This window comes from Girardinichthys multiradiatus, chromosome 10 (genome assembly GCF_021462225.1).
Source record: "Girardinichthys multiradiatus isolate DD_20200921_A chromosome 10, DD_fGirMul_XY1, whole genome shotgun sequence".
NCBI classification, from domain to species: domain Eukaryota; kingdom Metazoa; phylum Chordata; class Actinopteri; order Cyprinodontiformes; family Goodeidae; genus Girardinichthys; species Girardinichthys multiradiatus.
The window spans coordinates 35,460,454-35,480,621 of NC_061803.1; the positions used below are offsets into that span (position 1 = coordinate 35,460,454).

A 20,168-nucleotide genomic window follows, 5' to 3' on the forward strand; every position below is an offset into this window, starting at 1 on the left:
TGTTCTGTGTTGGTTTTCTGATCAATAAGGGAAATAACTAACATCAGCTGTTGCCAAGAGAATAATGCAGATTAACGGGAAATGTAGACAACTAGTCAGAAAATACATCGGGAAAATCAGCTCATTTGTTTTGGAAATCCTACATATATACCAATACATTCAACAGGGTCACAACCCATTACTTAATTACTCTATGTCCGGAAACTATTTTCATTTAGAAATCACCTTTTTGTCATTTTTTCTGGCTTTAAATCTATAAATCTGTGCAAAAATAAAATGATGGTTATTTTCTTTTAAAATATGACTGATTTTTCCATCACTGGAATTTACTGGACTGTTAGTTATTTTCTTTTAGTTCTGTCAACTTGGACCATACTGTGAATTATTTAATCATAAACCTTGGAGTAGGCCAAACAAATACAGATAATATTTATCTAAATATATTTTGCAGCCATCCATTAACCATTTTCTCCGTTTAACTCAAGATGACATATCATGTAATAGTTCTTTTTATTTGTTCTCCCAGGACTTTATACGTCTTTACTTTCGCAAATCTTTCACTAAGGCCAGATTTGTGCCGATTTTTGCAGCTCCTCCAGAGTTACCATGGGAATCATTGAGTTTAGGAAGACAACAATGTCTTAACAAACCTCTGAGGCGTTCAGATACCAGCTTGGTTTATACTGAAATTAAACTAGACTGCATTTAGGAGTATCAGTGTCAACGGGTAAAAGTGTTTAAAGGGTATACATATTTTTACATGGCACTGTTTTTGCTTTTATAAATGATAATTTCATAGTTTGCTCTTTGTGCTTAATGTTTACTGCCTACGCATAAGATGATTATCAGTCTTAACTCTAAATGAGACCAATTGTTCCAGTTTACATTATTGACTACATCATTTTTTAATGTTAAATCAGACGTTGGGATCACTTACTCAGTACTTCGGTAGCCTGTTTTTTACCAATACTTTTTTACTCTTACTTTAGTCATTTATTTGATAGCTACTTTTTGCCTTTGCTTCAGAAGCTAAATATGTAGAGTTGATCCTACTTCTCTCCCCACCAGCCGCGCCTTGCGTAAAAGCGCCTATTGAGTGGATCCAAGTCCCTCCCAGACAGAAGCTGGGGCAGCCTGCCGTCAGACTTTAGTCCAGTCGATGTCAGAATTTCTTCATAAGTCGTTTTTGTTTCCTGAACGTTTTACCGCGTCACAGAAACGGTAGAAAGATTGGGTCGTCCTTACGCATGAAGTCAAACCTCCGGCCGTGCATCATGAAGGTACCTTTTGGCGCTCTGGTGATCACTGCTGGTGTTTGCGGCATTCTCAGCTTCGCCTTTTTGGCGACGTCCCTCGGAACCGATCATTGGTACATCATAGAGATGAACCCGATGAATGCGACTGACTTTGAGGATGTAAGCTCTCACTCAGGGTTGTGGCGCATCAACGAAGGTAGGTTGCAACTTAAACCTGTTACTTTACTTACATCATCCAGGTGCTTGGTTATTATATGTAAACAATCCTGTGGCCGTTTTCCTTGAACCCAGGCGGAAAGATCCAGGCTGAGTCCATTGATTCATTTTCTGGAGATTCCTCCAAATACACCGAGACTGAGCTGCGCATTCTGAGTGAGTCTTCCAGCTCTCTCTGTCTGGAGAGTCATAAGTCCACTGATACTTCAAACCCTCCATCTGTTTCCACCTCAGGCATGCACGGTGCCATAGTGGTGATGCTGCCCTTCAGCCTGGTTCTGTTGTTGTTTGGAGGAATCTGCGGACTGGTTAGCTCCCTGGCTCGGAGCCCGGTTCTGCTCACCAGCACGGCCTTTTACTTCTTTGTCTGCAGTAAGTTAAGCTTCAGTTCATACACTTATATGGAGCTGCATCGCTATAAATTGGAATTTCAACAAAAAGTTAATTCATTCCAACAATTCAAACTCATATATTTCTGCACTTCATTCAGAGTAATATATTTTACACATTTATTTCTACTCATTTTGATGATTATGGCTCAGATCTAATGAAAAGCAGACATTTAAACTTCTCTGAAAATTTGAATCATCAATTTTAAAATACGTGTTATGTAATGTTATGATATTGCCCAGCAGTCACTGGCAGTCAGTTACAAAAACCAGCCTCCAAGGGTAATTCCTAAAGAAGCTGGCTGTTCACAGAGTGCCATATTAAAACATGTTAATAGAAAGTTGGGTGAAAAGAAAACTGTGGCAGAAATAGGTGTTTATTTTATTTTATTTGGAAATCAGGGTCCATGATGGGTCTGAAGGAAGAGTGGAGAGGAACAGAATCCAAGTTGCTTGAGGTCCAGGGTCAGTGATGATTAAGGAAGCCGTGTCATCTTGTGTTGTTGATCCACTGTTTTTAATCATGTTCAGAGTCGAGAATCTATGGGGAATTGTCAGGGGAAGATGAAACACAGTAGAGCCAACAATACAGACAAGTTGAAATCTACTGTTGGGCTTCCTTAACACCTCATCAGAACCACAGGCTTACTGCCTCCATATCATGCTTGACTGAGGCAATTCATGCAATAGCAGCCCAACTAAGTATTATGTGTATATACTGTACAGTACATCGACATACATTGCAATGGGCCTACATTTTTTTATAAAAATTTTTTTCTTGGTTTTATTTAATATTCGTAGAACCTGAGAAATGGCATTTTGTATTTTTTATTAGCTATAAGCCATAATTAACCAAATGAACAGAAATCAACACTTGAAATATATGACTTTGTGTGTAATGTTTAAGAAATACATTTACTTGTTGATAATATTCTGATTTGTGGAGATTTATGTATATGACTTCGCTGAATCCTCAGAAGAAACTAACACTCAAACAATAAAAATCTGCATTTAAGACCAAGTAGCTCCAACTCAAAGCGGAAGGCTTTTAATTTCTGCTCTGAGTATGAAAAATGTTCTTGCTTCATATTATTTTAGTGATGTCGCAATGTTGCTGTTATAGATTAGAATAGAAATATACTTTATTGTTCCACGTTTGGAAATTTCAGGTAAATCAGCAGCAAAATGAAAGGCAAATGGAAGCATGCAGATACACACAAAAGTAAAAATAGAAAAAACAAGAATAAGACACTGTACAGTAGGGGAAAATTTACAACATAAGAAACTTAAAGGAGTGACCAAGTTAAATATCCTCAGTTCTGAGCGAGGTGGGACCAATAGGTTGTAGTCAGAAGTTATTTTGGTCACGTCCCAATGTGTGAATTGCTGTAAAACTGTAATTGAAGAGACAAGTCAGGGGTGCAGAGTAGGTGTTAGAGAGAAGAAATCCGAGGCCACTTCTCTGTTTGGTGTGGGCTTTTCATGTTTAACATAGATGGCTTCTTTCACTCCTCTATCAAACCATCTGCCTTCCCTGTCCAAAAATGTGCACATTGATGTCTTCAGACAAGTGTCCCTTGTCCTTGAGATCTAAACAAAGAGCTGATTTTTGACCCGAGGAGCTCTTCTGTGTATGACCTTCCATTTGTGTAGCTGCTGTATGTAGCGGTCAGAACATTCCTCACTACACTGGACTGCATAAACCACAGCGCTAAGCTTGTGTTTGGGTGTTTTACCCTTGAGATGAATCAGAGTCTGTCCAAGAGTGTTGATGGGTTTTATATTATGCTTGGAAAATATCCTGCGTAGTTTCTTGGAATTTCCAGCCACATTTAGAATGACAATGTTTTTCCACCTTTAAATCAGACTGAGTTGAGTATTTACTTGATAAGGGTAACCATAGGTTTGAAGTGCTTTCTTGATGTGCTTGTGTTTCTCGTCCTTCATTGTCTTTGTGGGGACCTGTTCAGCTTGCTGCTGCGAGGTTCTAATGAGTAGGTACTGGTCCGTGCGTGGGGGTTTTCTATAGACTTCAGCGGTGAGGCTTCGCTCTGTTTCAACATGCACCAGACAGTCCAAAAGAAGGTTGCTTGTTGTCTGTGGCATCCTCTGCCGTGAACTTAATGTTGTCGTGTAATCAGATGATGTTTTCAGTATGCTGTCTCGACCACTCTGGTGCGCAGTTTCCTTTCGTCATTGATGTAATGTACAGTCAGACTAATGTAACATGTCACAACTCAGCAGCGACCTTTTCTCTCTCGGCCCTGTACATATCTATTTCCATGATGGCAGACTATATCTCCTTTCAACAGTCTTCATGAGATGTATGAAGTCCCTGCACTCCACTGTAGCAATGGGAGCCATGTCTTTGGCTGAGAGCCAGCAAATGCTTCAGCTATTGACTGCTGCCTGGTCATGGAAGCACTTTTTGCTGGATCTCGCTTTGAGCTTTTTTTAGTTCTTCTCACTGGACCAGGTGGTTGTGCTGCAGGTGGTGGAAGAAGTTGGATGTATTGAATAGGCTTTTCGCCACAGTCTTGACATTTTTTTGTTCATCATCGTCCTTGCTGAACCCAAAATGTTCCCAAGCGACTGATTTTTGGAGAATGAGCTGCTCCTCTTCCTCCTCGACCAGCAATACCGGCGCCCTCGCTTTAATATTTGAATTTTCTTCCATTTTCTCAACCTCACCACCTCTTTCACTTCTTGTTACAGACTGGATAGGCTGGAGTCAAGTAACTACAAAGTGTACACGTAGCGCAGCGTCTTAAGGGACATGAGCATAGCCTACATATGCACAGTTAAAAAAGAAAAAACAACTTTTCTTTTCAGTTTTTAAAACACCGAAAATACCGACATTGGCAAAATGACGTCGGTCATCAATGTAAATGTTGGTTTCTGTAAATTTTCCGTCAATTAACAAGCTAATGATCAAGTGTGGTTTCTATTTGTTCAGCTCTGTGGTCTGATGCGAAACTAATGGGTTGTTCAGCTCAGAGAACTGGCATGCAAAAGTGTTGGTCTGGAAAGATTTATTTAATTCTGAGAAATTAAATTAGGTGTCTTCAGCAAAAAAATGTCAGACAAAAACATCCAAACAACTTAGACACATTTTAAACTAGATCTGCGGATTGATAATGGTAACACATCGTTTGATGCTGGCAAATGCAAAATTATGCTTTTGTAGGGATAAATGGGAGGGGTTCTGAATTTGATGAGGAAAACTCCATTCTGGCTTCTAACCACTGAGGTGGATTCAACATGTTTGGAGGTTTAGTTACAGCCATTGGTACAGAAACCTCTTTACTGATAAATGGAAGAATAGATGTGTGTGAATACAAGTATAATGTTGAAACAGTCAAACTTAAAAGTTTAGCAGACCTCCATCCCTGTGGAGGTCTCGAGACCGGTCTCGGGCTCAGTCTTGGTCTCGGAATGTGATGTTTGGGTCTTGGGCTCGGCCTGTGTTACACTTTGAACTTTGACATTTGTTGTTTTCATTAATGAATATTACATTTGCAAAGTAATATGTTTGATCATATTCTACAGTACTTTAATGGCTTATATTTAAAACCATCTAAGATTCAGTTTCATTGTGTGCAAAGTGCCTTACTTCCATCTTACAAACATAATTGATGCCCAAGCTTCTCAAAACAACTGGGGCTCCTAATTATTATACTAAAAACCGGAGAGACGTATGACTAATTCATGCATTGTGACAGCATGATTGCATTACATCTAAAGCACTTTCAGTTCATAATGGGATTAAAGAAGTCTGAATAAGTAGCCATAATGCAGAGTGCTTAACTTCTAGAGGGTAAATCAATGATAAAATATTTAAAGCTCAATCATAGCCCTTCCCAGCATAACAATGCATAGTAATAATAATGCTCTTCTCAGGATGGAGCACACACAGATGGACCAAAGCTGCTTTTTCTAATAAAATATATTCACTCTATTGTTTTTAATTTAGGTGAAAAAGTGATCATTCTTTTTTCCATAAATGTAATTATATATGGCATAGGCCTGGGCAATAAGCTGAAAATTTACCAACACCGAAATTTACAACAATGATACCACCCATGTCTGTAGTTTCGGTGTTTTAAAAACTGAAAAGAAAAGTTGTTTTTTCTTTTTTAACTGTGCATATGTAGGCTATGCTCATGTCCCTTAAGACGCTGCGCTACGTGTACACTTTGTAGTTACTTGACTCCACCCTATCCAGTCTGTAACAAGAAGTGAAAGAGGTGGTGAGGTTGAGAAAATGGAAGAAAATTCAAATATTAAAGCGAGGGCGCCGGTATTGCTGGTCGAGGAGGAAGAGGAGCAGCTCATTCTCCAAAAATCAGTCGCTTGGGAACATTTTGGGTTCAGCAAGGACGATAATGAACAAAAAAATGTCAAGACTGTGGCGAAAAGCCTATTCAATACATCCAACTTCTTCCACCACCTGCAGCACAACCACCTGGTCCAGTGAGAAGAACTAAAAAAAGCTCAAAGCGAGGTTCAGCAAAAAGTGCTTCCATGACCAGGCAGCAGTCAATAGCTGAAGCATTTGCTGGCTCTCAACCAAAGACATGGCTCCCATTGCTACAGTGGAGTGCAGGGACTTCATACATCTCATGAAGACTGTTGAAAGGAGATATAGTCTGCCATCATGGAAATAGATATGTACAGGGCCGAGAGAGAAAAGGTCGCTGCTGAGTTGTGACATGTTACATTAGTCTGACTGTACATTACATCAATGACGAAAGGAAACTGCGCACCAGAGTGGTCGAGACAGCATATTTTCCAGCCGATCATATCGGGGAGATGGTCGGACTAGTTTTAAGCACGATGCTGTCTTCATGGGACATCAAGGAAGAGGACCTTGTCCCTATTACTACTGACAATGGCGCAAATATAATTAAAGCTGCTGAACTCAATAGATGAATGTGAGTGCAATGCTTTGGGCACAGGCTGCACCTGGAAACTGTTAAGTGTGCACATCTTAATGGAGTTATCTTTGGGGGTGACTGGCTGTTATATTCTGTGTTTGTATGTGTTAGAGTTATCGTCCATTTATCGTTATTGAGGTGAACTGCTCAATATATCATGGGGCGACATTGGTAGAGGTTTGTCCTGTAACCATTGGCTTGCTGGTTTGAACAATGTGTCTGTCTCAGTCGTTGTGTCCTTGGGCAAGACACTTCACCCGACTTGTCTGCTGATGGTGGTCAGAAGGGCTTAGTGGCGCCTGTGTATGGCAGCCTCACACTTGTCAGTGTGCCCCAGGGCAGCTGTTGCTACACTGTAGTCTACCACTGTCCACTGAATGAGTGGATGACTGATTGTAGTGTAAAGCGCTTTGGGGTCACTGGGGACTTCTTGTGAACTTCAACTTTTTGAATTAAACTATTTGTTGATCAGCTCTGCTGCATTCAAAAAACTGAACCTTGCTAATATTACCTGCAACCATCTTTTGCCAAAAAACAAAGGTGTGGACTCATGACTCGGAGTCGAGTTAGACAAAATAACTTTAGACTCAACTTGATAAAATCACCAAACACTTAGGACTTGACTTGAACTTTCACACCAATGACTCGTGACTTTACTTTGACTTGATGCATGCCTCTGGCCTTTTGCAGATATTTTTTCCTCCTTTTGCTGAAACCTGAATCCCTTGTGTTTTTTCACCTGCTTTTATTGTGCATCCTATGATGACAGCGATGAAGCCGATGGTGTGGGTGCCGCACCGGGGAACAGGTTACTATGGTGTCCATAATTGCACCTCAACACATATATATATATATATATATATATATATATATATATATATATATAATCAGACACCAACTCATGTATTATGTATAGCTGGAGTTCCCGTCGACACCTATTTATACACCAGCTGTGTTTCTACAAAGTTTTTTAGCCATTTAACTCCATGGTGCATTAGAGTCAAATTATACTTTAGCCTAGATTGCTATAACTCTGCATTAATTAAACTTTATCTTACTCAACAATTCCTAAATGGCATCCTAAACCATATTCAAATCTTACTGTTATCCATTCATTTTGTCAAACGATAACATTTTACCAAAACTCCAGAAAATGTCAGTCTTAATCTAAACCTCTGTGAAGGCAAAATATCAACCAAGAATGAGTCTTTCAGTTATTAAAAATATTTCTTTAATAAATCAGGTTTTAAATTAGTTGAAATTATCACAAAGATTGTGTGTCCAGTATAAAGACAGTGGTTCCTCGATAAGTTTGACTTTATGCTGAAGTACAATAGTCTCACAGGTAAACCAAAGGTGCTTAATTAGTTACTTGATCAAGACTGACGTTTTCTGTTAACAACTTGGTCTTATATTTTATATATTAAAAACAGTGTAGAAGTGACTGAAGATTTGTTAAATAAACCAACAAACAACGGTAAGAAAAAGTCAAAAATGTTTAAAAATGTTCAATAAGACTCATGGCATTTCATGATTTAACACATTTAGATTTAATAGCTATACATGTGTTTTAACATAGATGTTTCAATGTACAAGCTGCACTTTAATGCACCATATTGCTGTGTTGCTGTAGAGCACTGCATAAAAGTGCAACAAATAGACACAGACAGACTAACCTATAGATTAAAAAAACAGAACAAACTCACCACCTCTGTTCTACGGCCAAAGGACCACCCTCAGCTTTTTTTATCGTTTGTGTTCTCTCCCACATCTTTTTACACAGAAGATGCTCAGAAATAAGTAGATGCCCAGAATGACCCAGAGTGCCCACTGGATAATCCAGTGTGGTGATAGGATGCACCTGTGCAATAATTCCAGTCATGGAGTTCTTGCTTCAAGCAATAATATCCCCGCGCCTCAATCCATTGAGGCACATTGTGTTTAGAGATCAGCAGCCTAGCTATAGCTCTCCAAGCTTCATGTGGCCTTCACATTAGCTCCAGAACAATGTTCAGAGGGCTACATGGAATGGGTTTTCATGACCAAGCAGCTGCATTCAAGCCTCACATCACCACCACTAGACTAGACAGGCAGTGTGACAGGCTTTCCCATCCTACATCAGTGTCTGATCTTTTACCTCTTGGATCTTTTAAACCTCTTGGAAAGCCATTTTAGAGGTTTTGAATCTGAAGCTTCAAAGTGTTGCCCAATGCCCAGTTTTACAGGCTTTGAATGAAGAAGGCGAGGTCAGTAAAGTTTATGTGTGAAGGCAGATGAGCAAATACTTTAGTTTATAAACAGGTAAAAAAAAAAAAAAAAACTCTAAAAATCATCCTATAAAACAGACCTCTTCTTTCAGGTGTCATTGAAAAGAAAAGAGAATTTTTGTAAAATACAGAAATAACTACTTAACCACACAAAAAAGGTAGCAAGATTCAGAATTCATCAGGATAAAGGAAATGTTTGTGGGAAAATGTAGCTTTGAACAGCAATTTGTCTCACAATAAGATGTTAATAAAAACTAATTTTTTTAATGTGTCATTTTGTAGCAATCAAGCCGTAATCAAATCATCAGACCTGCAGATTAAAAAATTGACTAAAAACCCAGGAGAGACATGATTACAGCTTGATGGCTGTTATCAGAACTGTTTACCCTTATTGCAAATAAAGTCTTTGACACTCCTCAGGAAGACTAGGAAGAAATGTTTACCAGAGATAAGGTATAAAATATTTCTGGTCCTGAACTCCTTGTTTTGTGTTAGCTGGTATGCTCTCAGATGTTGTTAATTTGTTGTGCCGTGTGATAGAAATGATGCAAACACTCCTCACCAATCACCAAGCATAACGAGCATTTTAAAGGATTTTTTCAGATTCATTCAATAAAACCTTTTCCAGTGTAAGTGGCGCTCTGAGCGAGATTTCCTCTAAAATCCAGAAAAATTTTTATGATGGGAAATAATTTATGTTTATGTGTAGATTGCAGCTCAGTCTAGTTTAGTTCTAGTCTAGTCTATGTTGCTAAGGTAAGGTATACTGTTGTCATAGTATTTGCACATAAAGCCTGAGTCATTGTACCATGTATGTGCTTGGATCTAAACTGTTCCATCGTAGCTCTGGCTGGTAGTAGGTATGTACATTTTATTTATGTTGCATCTTTATAGTTAAAGATCATAAGGTGCTTCACAAAGACAGAGCATAAAAGTTCAAACATGGTAAAAAGACAAAAAAAATATATAATGAAAATTAAATATGCAATAATATTTAAACTGATCTTAAGAAAAAGAAGGATGTCTTCAGATGCTTTTTAAATTAATCTCTTAAACTCATTTCATACTCAAGGTACAACAGTCTATAAAGATGGATGTCGAAATTTATATCCAGCCCTTGGGACTACAAGTAGAACTTGGTTGGAGGACCTGAGGCTTTGACCATGCAGGGCCCTGAAACTTAAAGTTGGGATTACAGGTGCCAATGCAAATACATTGAGTCAGCTCTCTCTTGTGAGCTCCACGTCTTTTTTTATTGATATTTTGTCGATAAAAATTCTAGACGTGAGGAAACAAAAGCAGGAATAACCATCTCAACTTAGTTTGGAAAAACTTCCCAAATAATAAAAACTGTTCTGGAAAACTTGTTTTGAGTGGATCAGTGTGCAGAGTAGTTCTCTTACAATCGGAAAGTTGTGAGTTTGATTCCAGTTTCCCCGTCACATGTCAATGAGCCCCTGGGCAAGGCACTCAACCCCAAGTAGCCTACCGATCTGCATATTGGTGTATGAAAGGGTGCAGCTGGGTGAATGTGTCACTAGTGTAAAGCTCTTTTAATACAGTATGACTAGAATAGCACTATATACCTGTAAATTCAGTCCATTTTCAGTCCATTTTGTGGTTTTATGTCTCACTATCGGGGTGGCATGTTCGGTGATGTGCAGGATTAGTTTTCTGTCATAAATAGCAGTGTGCAGGTAGACCAGAAAGCTCAGTTTTAGTCTTACCTTTTCAAAGCAGCTTCTCCATCCTGAGGATATCTTCAGCCTCTCCAGAGCAGCTATGCTTTGCTGATGAAGTTCAGGTGGAGGTCCATGTCTTGGTAGGTTGGAGGTTGTAATGTACTTGTTCCATTTTCTGAGGATGGATTGAACCGTGCTCTTTGAGTTGGGACATTGTTTTATTGGTTATACTAGATTTATTTAGGCGTATCAGGGTAAAGGCAGTTTTATACAAATGAATGCTACACTCTTCAGATTTGCATCAGTAAACAAACTTAAAAAACATGTTCCCTTCCACTTCAGTATTATGTAATATTTGGTGTTGGTCTGTTACATAAAATCCAATTAGAACTCAGTGTAGTTTGTGGTAGAAAAGCTGAAGTAGTTCTGTGAGGTTCTGTGTTTCTGAGAGGCCCTCTAATCCAAAGCATGAAGAAAAGAATGGAGCCAAATTGAATTTTTGATTACTGATAGAATTATCAAGGCTAATCACAGCTGAAAATAGTTCGGCTTTTATTTCGGTTTAATTTTCTATTATCAGGTATTGTATTTATGGAACCTGCTGTTCCATCCAGGTGGTAATATAATCTATACCACTGTTAATTGACAGATAAAGGTGAACATGTTCACTTTAATGGGAATGTCAACAATTTTCCTGATATGTATCCATAAACCCAATTTGCTTTATGATCACAATTCTCCTGTTAAACACGGATGTGACAGATATGGGGCTTGAAACTAGCTGATGGGAAATACTCTTCACATTTCCTAACAACATAAGACGACATCTTACTTTTCCGCCTGACAGACGAATCCCTGACAAATGAAACTGAACTCAGCTAATTCCTGACAATAAAGGCAGTCCTTCCTGTTTGCAGTTCAGTCATTTCCCAGCTGGGTCTCTGTCTCTTTCCGTATCTCCACTCATTGCTGTCAAGAGCATAACAATGAGACGTCAGACCGGTTTCCTCATCACATCCCCCTCTCTGTTGCACCTCAGGGTCTAATTGTAATAAAATCTTTATTAGTCACCACCCTGGGTCGCTCCACTTGCATCCAATAAAACCAGGAGCAAGCTGTCAAAATTAAAAAGGTTTCCAATAGCAACTGTGTGAAACTCATGTGGACTGTGCATGTGTCTTGTTTTTTTCTATGTAGATAATGGAGGCTAATATCACACACATCAGTGCATTTCCTGTCTCTCGATATGGGATTTCTGGCAGCTTGATTTTTTCTCTCAGATTAGCGCTCTTACTGCCAGCTCCAGGCAAAGTTAGTGTCCACAAACGTATTTAAAAAGGTCTTTATAGCTTGCTGTTTTAAATGTTAAATCATATAAACAGGTTACTGTAGTGTTGATAGAATAATAAGTAGAGTCAATAGTTAGAAAACTCCTAGCTGAGCGAATATCCAGGGTTTCCCACAGAACATGAGTTAAAGGGTGCTTTATGAATAGATAAAAATTCAGTATTTTAAATAATTTTTGTGAGAAAATAAATTTATATAATCTGTTTTGATTAAAATTAACTTCAGTACCTAAATATTTTATAGTTCCTGTGATGCAGATTTCACTCTGGCTCATTAAAACATCCAAACATCTCATTCCTTCACCTGGTGGTAATCTAATAAATTAAATAATTGGATTAATATTCCCGTGTATCATTAAATAATTATAAAGGTAATAAATACACACATTATGTATTAACTGTATAAATAATACTTCCAATAATGTTTTTTTATTTGCTAAAACATCTGGAGATATTTTACTATTTACTTAATAATTCTATGGTCCTGTGGTGGAGAACATCATGAATTCTGACAGTCTTAATGTTTAAAACTGATAAGTAGTGAACACCACAATAAAAAGGTCCTCCTTCATTAAGTTATATGTTCCCATAGTCCAAGCAAAAGTAATCTGGTGCAGAGTTGTTTATAAGTACTAATTTATGATCATTTCTGAAGCTGAACACAGCTCCATGTTTTCCACAATTTAGCAAATCAAAATATGTTTGGAAACCAACAACTAATTGAATTCACCATTTTTTTTGTTTGCATGCGACGCTTCCACATTCAGGTCTGCTGACTCTGTGTGGTGCAAGTCTCTACATCATTTACTCATACCAGGCACTGGCTGAGACTGAAAGTCTGGTGGGACCCGAAGGTCTGGCCTACATCCACACCTCCTTCGGCTGGTCTCTAGGTCTGGTCTGGCTCTCCTACGGCTTGGAGCTCCTCACTGGAACTTTGCTGCTCATTGCTGCACAGATGACCAAGCTGCAGCAAAGAGGTCCCACCAAGGCCTGAAACAGCTCTCCACACCCTGATGTGCAAAAATGAACCTGAAGCCAGAGTGAACTCAGAAGAACACCTACGGTGGATGCATCTGCCATAAAAAATTAACCTGCATCTTTGCAAGTGGTGCAAGAGTTTCCCAGGAAGCAAAGAGTGAGTGAGGTGTGATCAGTTGTCCCCTCTAGTGGTGTGTATTGAGGTCACTTTTCATTTAATGTTGATCATTCTGTTTTATTTGTGGCAAACAAATCCTGAGTTTGATGTAAAAAGTAAAATCTATAAAGTTGTCTTTAAGATCATACTTCCCATAAAACTTTCCTCTCTTTTCATCATGTGAGTCCTATTGGCTGTTTTCAGTTGGATAAAGAACACAAAGTGTTAATTGTTGACATGTGACATCGTACAGTGTGATTAAAATAAATTTACTGAAACATTATTATACAATTTTGTTACATGTAACAACTTAAAATGTCACAGTGCTGCACCATTTATCCTTTTTCAGAGTTTACTGTACAGTTTTATTCATATTTTAACTTTTCCATGAATTGATGGGTAATAACTTTAAGGGATTCTATTGTGATTGTATGGTGATAGACCCAGGGTACTAGTGCATGATTGTTTTTATTAAATAATAGTAGTTAATAAAAATCTAAAAACTGAATTTGGACTCGGTTCCCTTGAGTCAATATTTTATAGAACCTCATTTTGCTTAAATCACCACTACAAGTCTTTAGGAGTGTTTCCCTACCAGCGTTGTCACATCTAGAGACTGAACGTATTCCCATTCCTCTTTGCAGTATACCTCAAGCTCACATAGGTGGTGGAGAAAAATCAGTTTTATTTGATCATTGTAGGCTGGAAAGTGAGCTTCTGTAATAGTCCCAAGTCTTGTGTAGCCTGTAACAGGATCACCCTGTATTTAGTTCCATCTGTCTTCCCACAACTCTGACCAGCTTCTTTGTCCCACAGCATGATGCCTCCAGCACCATGTTTCACCACTGGGACAGTGTGTTCCGGGGCATGACTCATCCATTAAGGTCCGGTTTGGGGAGTGCATGGCTAACAGTAGTCCTGTTGACAGATTTTCCTACTTGAGCTGTGGATCTCTCTAGCTCCTCCAAAGTTACCACAGGCTTTTTGGCCACTTCTCTTAACAATGGTCTCCTGGCTTGGCCTGTTAGTTTTGATGGACGTTCATGTCTTGATGGGTTTGCAACTGTGCCATACTCTTTCCTTTTTCAGATGATGGATAAAACAGAGATCTGTGAGATGCTAGGGATATTGTTTTAAACCTAATCCTGCTTTAACGTCTCTACAACCTTCTGGCCTGTGTTGCTTGGTCTTTATGATGCTGTTTGTTCTCTGACAAACCTCTAAGGCAAGAAACATAACAGCTGGATTTATAATGACATTAAATATTACACTCAGGTGGACTTCATTCACGAATTAGGTCGAGTTATAAGGGCTGAATACATGTGCATGCCACACTATAAAGCATAGATACCTTTGTGAGCCTCTGTAAGGTCTGTTTCTTCAGATATCTGAGTGTATAAAAACGACGATGGTACAAGGCGTAAAGCTCGTTTCCTCCTACTCCTACTGCTTCCCTTACAGCACTAATACATATACCAGAAGAAAAGAATGAAGAAAGTTAGAGTAACAGCAGTTACTGTGGCATTTAGTTCAAAGGTGTATTTGGATGCTTGAACTTTGATGTTGTGGGCAGAGTGGCACCATTTGACCTTTGACACAACTAGATTCATGCTGCTGGCATCCATCCTGACTCTCATAGCTGTGTGAAGGTTTTTCTCAGAAACAAAGCCCCTACTGCAATTTGCTGTTCTGAGACGTGACAACATGAATAATATGTTCTCCCTGCCAGCAAAACATGCAAATGAAGGTCGGTTCTCTCTACCAGCATCTGAGGTCAGGATTGTAGGTTCGGATATAGTTTGGTGCATCAGGGGAACTATGGAAGCCCGGAGAATGTTTTGATTTTCCTAAGGACCCATTATTTAAGTATGACTAAACGTTTTTTACACATGACCATACAAGTTATTTGCAACTTAAAATAATTAGCAAAAATGTGTGACACTTTTTGTATAGTTTCCATTTCTGAAAGAAGCAGAATTAAATTTGTTACCAGAAGCATTGGAACAAAGTACAACTGATTTAAGTTTGGTAAAACTAGGAGGTGAAATACAGCCACACCTTTCCAATACTAACACTAACATCTGGCAGGTAGTCTTTTATATTGCTGTGGAGGCTTAGAGAAGGGGTATAATTTCACCACACGCAGTATGTATTTGAGCAAAAACAGCCTGCTTAAGGACACACCATATAATTTCAGCTGGATTTAGGTCAAGACTCGATTAAGCCACTCTGAAATCTTTATTTTGTTCTGTGTTTTGGTTTTTTGAGCCATGAAGAGTTGGCCTTGCAGGTGTGCTTTGGATCATTGTCCTGCTGCATAACCCAACTGTGCTTGAGCTTAAAGTGCCAGTGTTACGCTTTTCCCACAAATGCAGAAATTGAAAGAAAACATCTTAATATTGAAGAAATATTATATTAGGATTTAAGACATGATAAAAGACTATTGTAACACAAAATAGGCATATTTTTATGTTAAATTTTGCAAGTACAAATCTCCTGAAAATGACGTCTAGATCATTCATTGGTTTAGGTAGAAGCCAAGCTGCGTTAAAAACAGAATTAATACGGTGAAACGGTGCATTGATGGTGGTGGCAGCATTACCACGACAGCAGCAGTTAGTCTGCACTACTTTCCTGAAGCGAAGAGGATCAGAGCTGCCTGGATCAGAGCTGGAAAACTGACGAGGGATAGATGGGCTGGTCCCACCACGCACAGCCAGTTGTGATCGGAGGACTATTCGGCAAACTGCTGTGAACAAGAAACCTCTGAATTCACAAGAGAAATGATGTCAGAGGTCAGGATTTTTGACAGATGAAGGGCATTGTTGAAGCAAAGTCTATAACTACACTGCTCAGAGAATCTGATGGGAAAAGATCTCCAAAGAAAAGGTTGTTGCTGCTGTTGCTAAATGGACCAAGGCTCAGCATATAAGAACACTTCCTTGTTGCAAAAGTACATTTAGATATCGGCAGTTATATTTTTATCATTATATTAATAATACAAAATTATTATTATTATTAAAATAAGATAAATTACATACAATATATTTAAATAAATGTTTCTCTAAAGATTCTGATACAAAGTTAAAAAATGACCTACCAGCTAGTGTCTTCAGATCTTGAATCATCCCTCATGTCTGCTGCTGCTCAGCTTCACCTCCGGTTGTTTCACTCAGTGCCGTATTCCCTGGATTTACACTGTATCTGCTCCGGTCCGGTCCGCTGGGAAGCCCGGAGGCGCTCCCAGAACCATACGCAGATCACGCAATAAAAGCCAGTGGATAAATGTGGTAACAAGTCCAAAACGACTCATTCTGTGGAAGTTAAACCAGTTAAACTGCTTCATTTTTCGTTTTATGCATCAAGATATTTTCATGTGTTTTGTTCTACAATGAGTCAGTTCACTGAGTGCAGAGAAGCTATATTTGTTGCTTCATTTGGTGCATTTAATGTTTAATTGCTCAGTTTATGATACCTTAGTTAACCCAGTAACTGATCTAATTGATATAATGTTAACAACTGCTAATATATACACGTGTATATATAAATATATGTGTGTATTTATTAATATAGTGAGATCTAGTCCGTCTTTAGTGAATTATTTTGATAATCCGGATGTTGTGCTCGTTCTGTTTCCTGGTGGTACGGTATGATTCATACAGATTGACACCAGCTCGTGATCTGGCATACCTGCACACCGCAGCACTTGTGCTCTGACATCTGATGACAACTGGTTTCTTTCCGTCACTTTGCTTCGTCTCTCTGTGATAGAGACTGAAATATATCTAAAGAAATATCAGATCCTTTACAGCTGTCTGTGTTGCTGGCCATTGTAGCAGCAGTCAGTTTACCTGCCAGGCTTCCCCTGTGACGTCAAAATAGAGCGCAACAAAATCACAAAGGAGGAGTCTGGAGTCTGCCTTTTTAGTGATATACAATATATGACCATACATCTCAACAACTGTTTATTTCAGTTGCATGAATTTATTGTTTAAAATATTTTATCCATGTTTCTTTTCCATAAATGTAATTGGATTTATCATGAAAATTTGATGTCATAGGCACTTTAAGGTCACAGACTGATGGTCGGACATTGTCCTTTAGGAATGTCTGCTAGAGAGCAGAATTTATGGTTACATTAGTTGTATTACCCAGGCCCTGAAGCATCAAAGCAGCCCCAGAACATCACACTACCACCACCGTGTTTGACTGTAGGAATGTTGTGTTAGTTTTACACCATATGTAACGGGAAAAACACCTTTCAAAAAGTTCCACATCTGCCAGTTCACAGAATATCTTCCCATAGGTCTTGAGGATCATCAAGATGTTTTTTTGGCAAATGTGGGACAGGTCTTTGTGTTCTTTTTGCTTAGCCTTGGCCTTGAGCTTGAAACTCTCCCATTGATACAATTTTTCTCTTTTCTCATTTTAACAGAGTAATCATGACCTCTGACCTTAGCTGAGGCAAGTGAGGTTGGCAGAGCTTTAAATGTTGTTCTGGGTCCTTTTGTGACCTGCTGAAGGCATCTGTTGTTTAACTTCTTTAAATCGGGTTGCACTGTGTTGCTTTTATATATATATCTATGTACATACATATATATATACATATATACACGTATACATACATACACCCACATATATCTATATATACAGGTCCTTCTCAAAATATTAGCATATTGTGATAAAGTTCATTATTTTCCATAATGTCATGATGAAAATTTAACATTCATATATTTTAGATTCATTGCACACTAACTGAAATATTTCAGGTCTTTTATTGTCTTAATACGGATGATTTTGGCATACAGCTCATGAAAACCCAAAATTCCTATCTCACAAAATTAGCATATTTCATCCGACCAATAAAAGAAAAGTGTTTTTAATACAAAAAACATCAACCTTCAAATAATCATGTACAGTTATGCACTCAATACTTGGTCAGGAATCCTTTTGCAGAAATGACTGCTTCAATGCGGCGTGGCATGGAGGCAATCAGCCTGTGGCACTGCTGAGGTCTTATGGAGGCCCAGGATGCTTCGATAGCGGCCTTTAGCTCATCCAGAGTGTTGGGTCTTGAGTCTCTCAACGTTCTCTTCACAATATCCCACAGATTCTCTATGGGGTTCAGGTCAGGAGAGTTGACAGGCCAATTGAGCACAGTGATACCATGGTCAGTAAACCATTTACCAGTGGTTTTGGCACTGTGAGCAGGTGCCAGGTCGTGCTGAAAAATGAAATCTTCATCTCCATAAAGCTTTTCAGCAGATGGAAGCATGAAGTGCTCCAAAATCTCCTGATAGCTAGCTGCATTGACCCTGCCCTTGATAAAACACAGTGGACCAACACCAGCAGCTGACACGGCACCCCAGACCATCACTGACTGTGGGTACTTGACACTGGACTTCTGGCATTTTGGCATTTCCTTCTCCCCAGTCTTCCTCCAGACTGTGGCACCTTGATTTCCGAATGACATGCAGAATTTGCTTTCATCCGAAAAAAGTACTTTGGACCACTGAGCAACAGTCCAGTGCTACTTCTCTGTAGCCCAGGTCAGGCGCTTCTGCTGCGGTTTCTGGTTCAAAAGTGGCTTGACCTGGGGAATGCAGCACCTGTAGCCCATTTCCTGCACACGCCTGTGCACGGTGGCTCTGGATGTTTCTACTCCAGACTCAGTCCACTGCTTCCGCTGGTCCCCCAAGGTCTGGAATCGGCCCTTCTCCACAATCTTCCTCAGGGTCCGGTCACCTCTTCTCATTGTGCAGCGTTTTCTGCCACACTTTTTCCTTCCCACTGACTTCCCACTGAGGTGCCTTGATACAGCACTCTGGGAACAGCCTATTCGTTCAGAAATGTCTTTCTGTGTCTTACCCTCTTGCTTGAGGGTGTCAATAGTGGCCTTCTGGACAGCAGTCAGGTCGGCAGTCTTACCCATGATTGGGGTTTTGAGTGATGAACCAGGCTGGGAGTTTTAAAGACCTCAGGAATCTTTTGCAGGTGTTTAGAGTTAACTCGTTGATTCAGATGATTAGGTTCATAGCTCATTTAGAGACCCTTTTAATGATATGCTAATTTTGTGAGATAGGAATTTTGGGTTTTCATGAGCTGTATGCCAAAATCATCCGTATTAAGACAATAAAAGACCTGAAATATTTCAGTTAGTGTGCAATGAATCTAAAATATATGAATGTTAAATTTTCATCATGACATTATGGAAAATAATGAACTTTATCACAATATGCTAATATTTTGAGAAGGACCTGTATACATATATACATGTACATACATATTTTATACATATATACACACATATGCATACATATCTGCATACAAATTTGGTTTAAAACATGTCTGGTTTTTCACTTGCCTTAGAGGGCTTCCATAGCAACATTACGTTTGAAGCAAAATCAAGAAACCTGTAAGGGTGCAAATACTTTTTCACAGCGATGTGAATACAAAATCAACCAGGCTGTAAAAGAGTGGGGTTTTGTCCGTGTGTAAAACTGCTGCTGACTTCCATGTACCACTTTCTACGTAAGAATATTTCCAACTTAATTTCTTGACATGACATCAAGCTTCAAACAAAAACTCAACAGAACTACAAAGATCTCCGTTCCCCCCAGGGAAAACAGTAAAATAGTTCAAAATACAGAAATAACACAATGGAACAAATAAAAGATTCTCATGATTATGGTTGAGTTGATCAGAAGTTAATGCTTACTGCTATTTGTGTTTAAATAATATTCTTTGTCTTCATCTCTTCACATGGATCAGGATCTGTTCATTCTCCTGACATGTGGACAGATGAGCTGGACTGCTTCTAGACTTAGCTTTGAATCCCACAGGAAATGAAGGAAAGGCAAGATATCCATCTATGCATGAATGGACGTGTTCTAAACATTTATCAGATCCTTATGAAAAAACATGCTGTGTTGATGCT

General features: G+C 38.9%; 1 protein-coding gene across 1 annotated transcript; it reads left to right on the forward strand.

Annotated features, from left to right (window-relative positions):
• Window positions 1–1,097: 1,097 nt before the first annotated feature.
• tmem235b (transmembrane protein 235b) lies at window positions 1,098–13,739 on the forward strand. Its single transcript, XM_047377614.1, has 4 exons — window positions 1,098–1,452; window positions 1,548–1,628; window positions 1,707–1,844; window positions 12,861–13,739. The coding sequence occupies exons 1-4, from the start codon at window positions 1,248–1,250 to the stop codon at window positions 13,088–13,090; spliced, it is 654 nt and encodes a 217-aa protein (XP_047233570.1). The 5' UTR covers window positions 1,098–1,247; the 3' UTR covers window positions 13,091–13,739.
• Window positions 13,740–20,168: the final 6,429 nt, after the last annotated feature.